The following is an 8,205-nucleotide window of genomic DNA, read 5'->3' on the forward strand; positions in this document are numbered from 1 at the left end:
TTCAATGCACTATGTTCGTTTGTTGAACACTCTGAATGTTTTAGATATAGAATAATATCCAAGAAAGATGCCATCGTCAGGCTTGGGATCAAACTTTCCAAGATTATCTCTATTGTTGAGAATATAACACTAACAACCAAAGATATTAAGAAAGCTCAGAGTGGGTTTTTATTGATCCAAACTCTCTCAGTGATTCGATGATGACCCTCCATACTTAGTGAAAAATACTTCGTTTTGTTTTTGTTCAGTTTCAACGATCATCTCTGAGTCTGTTCAATGATCGTTTAACATGTATTGTAAACATTCCTAGAACAAGTATTCTTCGATGATAAAACTCACACCAAAGAAACCTTCAGTGATGTCAAAGATAGAGTTGAAGAAAGAGACATTCTATTCATGATTTGAAGCGGACATTCAGTGATAACAAGACAGTCTACAATTAGAGTATTTCCAATATATTATTAATAAAATTTATTTTAAAATAGAGAAGTAAAAATTAAAAATTTAGAAAATTTACACTCAACTTCAACAATTTTATTTATCTTTATTTTGAAGATTTAAATACTAATTATATTATTAAAATATTTTATAAACTTGTCAACTCAATAAACTTTAAACTTTTTGATTTAAAAGAATATATATATATATATATATATATATATATATATATATAGTCATCGGTTATTTTGAGAAGTGGTAAACATTTTAGAAAGAAGTGATCCTAGCCTTTTATACGATCAAGATCGGATTTAACTAGTCAAGTATTACGACTTTGACTAGTCAAGAATTGCGAATTTGATTGGTCAAAATTTACAGCTATACAAAAAATAGAGGGGGTAGTTCCTTATCTTGTACAAATAGGCGACAAACGAGTTCATATGTAAGTTTGTGTGATTCACATATGAACTATTTTAACTAATTCACATATGTAAGCTTGTGTGATTCACATATGAACTATTTTAACTGATTCACATATGAACTATTTTAATTGATTTACATATGAACTATTTTAACTGATTCACATATGAACTATTTTAACTGATTCACATATGTAAGCTTGTGTGATTCACATATGAACTATTTTAACTGATTCACATATGAACSTGTGTAATTCGCATTTGAACTAATTAACTGATTTACATATGAACTATATGTTTATATGTGAACCTGTATAATTCACATATGAACTATTTTAACCGACTCATATATGAACCCACAGGTTCATATGTGAATCACAGGGGATCACATATGAACTTGTTTGTCGCATATTTGTAAAAATTATGAAACTACTCATCTATTTTCCGTATACCCATGTGAGGAATTATCCGGTGATTCACAATCAAAGCCGCAAATTTTGACCAGATGAGGTACTAGGATCTCTTCTTTACTTCTCAAATACTTATCATTTCTCAAATAAACCTTTCCCTACTAATATATTCAACCTCATCGAAAACAATATGAAACATATCTCTCTTAGAGCTTCTTCAAAATCAATGCTAAAGTAGAGATCATGAAGATTTAGATTTTTTTTTTTGCTATAACACCTGTGCTAAAGTGTATGCTAAAATAAAAAGACGTAGATAGAAATCTTTAATTTGGAGAAATCTTTAACACTTGGGGTTGTTTACCAACACTTACTCGGGTAAGTGCTTACCGGAAAAATTAAAACTATCAATTACTTACCCAGTAAAATTTTAGTCCACTAAAACAGTATCGTATGCAACAACTAACCGTGGTAAAAGTCGTCGTCGTCACTTATCGGGTAAGACTCTCAGTCCTTGTCTTCGCTCTTACCGGGTAAGATTCTTGGTTCTTGCTATATTAATTCGGTAAGGTAATGTGACTTGTAAGCGCTTACCTGGATAAACATTTGGTAAACGGCCCCTTAATATTATGTGAGACATTATTATAAATGTTTCCACCAATATGGTTGAATGTGTTATAATTTTTTATAAAGTTTTTTCAAAAATATATTAGGATGGTAGTATATTTTAATAATTTAATAATACAACTAATGTTGAAATTGTTAAAACAAAATAATTGTTAAAGTTAGATGTAAATTATTTAGAGATTTTGATTTCGACTGGGGTTGTTTGCGGTATGGTTTAAACGGTTTAAGCCCCCAAACCATAAACTAAACCCCAACGGGTGGTTTAGAAAATTTTATAAATCAAGCGGTTTGTCAACAAGTGATAAACCGATCAAACCAGACAACAAAAAAGGCGATATGGTTTGATGGATTTAAACGCTTTGGGCCTATTACGGACTTTTTAAAGTAAAAAAAAATATCACATCTATCTTCAAAATGAGATCTCCATCAATACAAGGGATCGTCTGGTTTAGTCCAAATCCATTAGAATGATCAATTTCGTTGACCAAATTTCATTCTAACGTTTGGTTATTTATGGGTTGGAATTTTTCAAATGTAGATTTCACCATTCTTTCACAAAAGAGTTGAAATCCATTTCAATTAAACTAAGCAAAATCTCATTTTCTTCATTTTAAAAGAAGTGGCATCCAAACAAGAATGCTTTTTATTACTGTATATAACATCATTGCTTTCGGAAAACGTTTCGTGACTACTCAATTAACTACAAGTTGTACTTCATCCTCAACCCCATTTACATTATGTAGTATACAAAACATAAACTCATCTCCAATGCCTGATTTCCGCTAAAACAGCTCGAATTCCAGGTGCCCTCTGCTCGCCCCGTTGCACTCCAGATACTTCTTCACTTTCGCAACTCCGATATCATAATTCTCCGGCACCTCTGGTGGAACCGCACATCGTATCAGAGCCCAATTCAGACCATCAAAGAACGGGTGTTGTTTAATCTCTGAAGCCCCTCTTTCCGACCCCAATCGATTTTCGGGCTCCTTCACCAACAACCCTTTAATCAAATCTCGAGCCTGGAAACCAACGAGCGGGGTGTCGGGAAACTTGAGGCTCTCAAGAACCACGTTGGCTAACGTTTCATCATTCACCGAACCTTTAAAGGGTGTCCTACCGTACAAAAGTTCGTAAAGAAAGATGCCAAACGTCCACCAATCAACTGCGCTCCCATGGCCATCCCCTTTGATGATCTCGGGCGCCAGATACTCATGGGTCCCGACGAACGAGTTAGATCGTGCTTCAGTTGGCTCGGCCACGAGCTGTGGCAATGAGCGGTGAAGCGTTGTAGGATCGGGTTTCGTTTTCCGGTTTCTGTGTGTAGGTAAAATCCGAGGGCTGAAGCATGAGACTTGACATGACGGTTTAATGCAAAATGGGTCGATGCAGTTTGAACCAGCACACGGGCCCGACATCCGTGGCGGTTCAGTTGCATCAGATGAAGGCGATTGCAGGAGGGTTGGGTTCACCACACAACGAAGAGAGAGGTCGAAATCCGTGAGCATGATGTGACCATCTTGTCGAACTAGAATGTTTTCCGGTTTCAGATCTCGGTATACAATACCAAGCATATGCAAGTATTCCAAGGCAAGAAGGACTTCAGCAACATAGAATCTGCAAAATATATCAAGCCTAAGTTAGTACACAAGTGGCATAACTATTTAAAATCCCCAAGAGTGGGGTCTACAGAGGAGTAGAGAGGCTATTTCCAATAACAATTAACATCATATATGTAAAGCTCCATAAGTAGTCAAAAAGAATGATGTAAACATCAATAAACATAAATTCTCCGATTAAGCAAATCGAGCCCTTAAATTATATGTAACCCTTAACTCCTTGTCTAGATCAACTCTTTTCCAATGATGCACCATCCTAAAAAATGGGAAAAAAGGTTATATACAGTTACACGTTTGGGCTAGGGATCATTAAGGGGCCAAGACTGGCTACGCTGTACCCGATTACGTGGTGGCATCTTTTCACTGCCCGACCAATTATAACCCGTTAACGGTTATATAGATAATGCTCAACTGTTTTCCAACATATATATGCCTGTACATTTGGAGGCAAGGGTAAAATGGGAATATAGCATGGTATAATAGGATCCTCAAGGCCCGGTCGACTTCCTACAAAACACCCCAACTCTTTTCCAGTGATGCATTATCCAAGGAATACTTCTTCAATATATATTATTGGGACATTTTTTTCATCATTAAAGAGCAGTTCATATAGAAGTCTCCTCACACATAAAGTGTCGAAAACAACCTATAAATTCCATGCTATAAAGCAAATTTAAATCAAACTAAACCAAACAGACCCTGTAAACCCCATGCAGAGGTATGGTCTGGAGAGGGTGGTAAGATGTATGCAGACTTCACGTTTTAACCCTGAAGGACTGAGAGGCTTTTTTCCATAAAGACCCCAGCTTGCAAAAACAAATAAAAGATGAAAACTATATGAAAATGGCAGTAGTGATTACCTTGCTGCTTGTTCATGATAATATCGGCCAGGTTGCTTCTGTCGAAGGACGTGCAAATCCCCACCCGGGCAATACTCCATAACTAAACACGATAAGTTCTCAGACACGAAATGAGCATAGAGCGTGGGGAGAAACGGATGATCCAGAATTCTCAAAATCTCTCTTTCTGTATGTGCTCTCGGCATCTTTTTCCTTCTCTCCAAAAACTCATTATCCATCACCTTTATGGCAAACAGACAGTTTGTATCAACTAATTCAGCTAGATATACTGTACCAATATCTCCACATCCCAGCTTCTTCAACAGATTGAAATGCCTCAATCCTAGATACCCATTTTGTTTCATTGTTTGATGGATCGCCTGCCACCTTATATCCGTCGACATATGAGGTTTATTGCCAATGCTACACCTGCTGAGACTGCTTTCTTCACTAATGCTAGTGCTACTACTATATTCACCAATGCTGCTATTTGAACTTTGAGTGAACTCCCCTTTCTCTCCACGTTTTGCAACATTGTTTCTCTTGAGAAAATGGACTTCATTTGTCTCTTTTTCTGCATCCTTTAAAGCACAATGGCATCTTTGGCATACCAACTGGCTTGTTTCTGGAACCAAATTAACATTCCCACCGACAGATGCATTAGGAGTCAATGCTGATTCTTGCTTCGACTTCTTCTTCTTCACAATGTGTTTGTTTCTGAGGACCGTTTTGACTGCTCTAGGAGGAACTCTTGTTGACTTACCAAACTTGCTGCTGCTGATAGAAGTAGATGGTGGCAGGCTCGGCAACCGCCCTTTTCGCCGCAACTTAAGGGTTGTTTTATTTACTTCCTTAGGTGGCGCGAAATTATTCTTCTCACAGATGTCTGCCGGCTTAACTTCAGAACTGTTCATAACTGACTTTGATGAATTGGTAGCAGCAATACAAGGTGCCGAACTAATTGAAATAATATTATCATTCCCAGATTCTGGTTCATGTAAAATCTCATTCAATCGGACTGCGGGCGTCACTTTCTTTGTTGACTTTTCACTATTCAATTGAAGAGAAGACTGTAAACCATCATCATACGACTTCATCTTGATCTCTTGCAGGTAATGAGGCATCTTTCTTGAAGAACTGGATGTGCTTTCTTCAGGGATTACCACTTTGACCTCCTTAATTTGACCTACAGAAGTACCAGATTCACTTGTTCTAACGGACCTGTATCCTAGCTTTCCAGAGTCAGAGAGAGCGGGAGACCCTGGAGGCTTAGATAACCTTTTCATGGCAGCCATTTCTGATGCCTGAGAAATGCAAAGTCCTCGAAGAGCCTGCTTCAGAGACACGGGCTCGGAATATCCGATTCCTGAGGAAGATGACGTGCTCATCCTCATTGGTTTCTTTGATGGATTTCTCCTTGGTGTGATGCTGCCTGTTTCATCAGAGATGGCGAAACCATGGAATGAAGTTCTGACATTAATTGCCTCAAACAGCTTATTGATATCATCTTCGATAGATTTACTGCACCCTTGAGGCTTTTTCCCTTTGTCATTTGCCCTTTCTAGGTGATTTTTCTTGGAATAATCACTTGATTTGGGCTCATCCTCTAACTCGACAATCTCACAATTACCATAATGTGAACCCATCTCATATAAATGATATTTAAGATGTGATGAATTGTTTGGAGTACGGTAGACTTACAAGACCTTGGAAGCAATTATTCATCTGAATAGGGCTTTTAAATACTTGGATTCATACAACATCAAAGCCCATACAGTATCCAGCCTTCTATCATGGCTTACAAACAAGACCCCTGATTTATCATACCATCATATTATTAAAGTCAGGTTCAGAATTGCACCAAATCCTGCAATGAGACCAATTTAAACTTAAGTTAGTCCCGTCACCACCTCTTCCATGAAGATACTTCCATCAAACCAAACCAGACCGACCAGTAAATCCCACTCGAAAGTAGGGTCTGGGAGAGGTGAGACTGACCTCTACCCAGAAAGGGTAGAGCAGTTGTTTCCATTAAAATCCGCAGGCTTGTGCAAGAGTGTGGGCAAGCAGACAGGAGGAATAATGACTAACACAACTCAGAAACCAAGAAGATCCTTCCATCATCATGTTTAAAGTGAAGAGTGCTAGCACAACTAGAACCAAGAAAACAATTCAAAAAGAAACATAAAAACATAGAAACAGTCCTTTCCTTCTCAGAATTCTTTCTTCAATGCCAACAGCAAAAATATATTTTTTTCATGTTTAAAAGGATAGTAGAATATATATTGTGAGCCCACTTGCAGATATTACTATAATAATAGATATACTCTTCCTAATCAAGTTCTGAACACAAATCATTGAAGATATCTCCTGTATCATTACAGGATCCATGTTTCCTCATGACTACAGCATCCGTTTAGCTTTCAACCAAGTCTATCTCAATATTTTTCTTCAAGGTTTTAATCTGCTACTCAATTTGAATATCTTTGTTTCTTTTATGGCTCCTGTACGGTTTATTGTGATGGATGGATAAGTGATAGATGGAAAGTAATGGTTAGATATCTTGGTGTTTACAACCACTAAATTTCTTTTTAGTATCGCTAAAAAAATGAAGAAAAATAAAGATTTTATTTCCTGCCATTTTGGACCCGATTAACAGGGAAAATATCAATTTATCGGTCGAACAGATGGGTTCTCAAAATGCTATACGTTCATTCTAGTCACTATGGGTCACTTGAAGAACATGATTCACCATATTCAATCGAAGTGGATACACAGTAAATCAACGGATAAGCAACTCTAACACTATCTGTCATTATCACGGCTAATCGAAAAGGATTGGAAATAATATATTTTTTTTCTCCAATTTTCAGTGATACTAAAAAAGAAATAAGTGACTGTAAAAACACCAAAGATCTACTGATCCTAGAATTTTTCGTCTTCTCCTTTCAATCCATAACTTATCCATCAATCACAATGAACACATTCAAATATCGAGATAAACTTGTTGAAAAGTAGTTTTTCTCCGTATAGCAACAGAAATCGGTAACAAGAACAAAGTCAGTAAAAATAACATAAAAATTACTTCATTCATCAAACAAAATGACCCATGAGTCATGATAAACAAGAATGAAAGATTTAAAAAACTGAAAATTGTAAGATTGCAAATGAACCTCCAAAATCTGGCACAGTAAACTTCAAATCTGAACGAAAAGAAAGTAAAAGTGGATCGAGAACAGATGATAACTTACATGAATAATTGAAGGTAGAGTCTGAGATCTGGAGAAATTGAATGAAAAGTTGAAATTTTTTGAATAATGTTGCAGAAATAACAGATAGAAATGGGGAGTAGGAACCCTAGGAAACGGTGGGGTTTGGAAGGGAAGAGCAGAGCAGAGCAGCGCAGAGCATCTGAGGAGAGAGATGGGAGGTGAGAATATTACTTTAGTGAAAAGCCATGGTCGAGTGTGATGTATGTAGCCGGATCGTAGAAGGCTATAAACAACACATGGGGCCCACCCCACACCAAAAGAGATGATAAATGCATTTATTTCATACATAATTACACAAATACATAAAAAAATTTGAAATTGAATTTGAATTAATTATTTTATTCTTATTTATATGTTTTATACTTATTTATATGTTTTATGTATAAGGAAAAAAAAAAGAGAAATTGACCAAATTCATCATTTTATACAATGTATCTTAATCAAATATTATTTTTCAATTTTTTTTTAACAAAATGACCATCAAATCACCCCCGGGCGATTTTTATTTTTTGGGGGCGATTTTGACCCGAACGTACAGAGGAGTTTATATGTATCTGATTTGGAAGACAAAAACTAGATATTATATT

At 36.4% G+C, this 8,205-nt stretch overlaps 1 protein-coding gene across 2 annotated transcripts; it reads right to left on the reverse strand.

Moving 5' to 3' along the window:
• Positions 1–2,511: 2,511 nt before the first annotated feature.
• Positions 2,512–7,764, reverse strand: LOC112521236 (serine/threonine-protein kinase D6PKL1-like). Of its 2 annotated transcripts, none has more exons than XM_025129974.1 (3): positions 7,598–7,764; positions 4,368–6,213; positions 2,512–3,505 (listed from the first exon to the last, which is right to left on the reverse strand). In XM_025129974.1, the coding sequence occupies exons 2-3, from the start codon at positions 5,990–5,992 to the stop codon at positions 2,674–2,676; spliced, it is 2,457 nt and encodes an 818-aa protein (XP_024985742.1). In that variant the 5' UTR covers positions 5,993–6,213; positions 7,598–7,764; the 3' UTR covers positions 2,512–2,673. The 2 variants fall into 2 exon arrangements, with proteins under 2 accessions (XP_024985742.1, XP_024985743.1); XM_025129975.1 differs by having other exon boundaries at positions 6,299–7,764.
• Between the last annotated feature and the right edge of the window lie 441 nt (positions 7,765–8,205).

This window comes from Cynara cardunculus (assembly GCF_001531365.2).
Source record: "Cynara cardunculus var. scolymus isolate 2C chromosome LG 11, CcrdV1, whole genome shotgun sequence".
Taxonomy (NCBI): Eukaryota; Viridiplantae; Streptophyta; class Magnoliopsida; order Asterales; family Asteraceae; genus Cynara; species Cynara cardunculus.

Bases quoted from the DNA above. Each gene is read 5' to 3' on its own strand.
- LOC112521236 (XM_025129974.1), bottom strand. From the start codon at position 5,992: ATGGGTTCACATTATGGTAATTGTGAGATTGTCGAGTTAGAGGATGAG. The intron at 3,506-4,367 runs GTAATCACTACT...TATATTTTGCAG, and splicing joins TATCATGAACAAGCAGCAAG to ATTCTATGTTGCTGAAGTCC.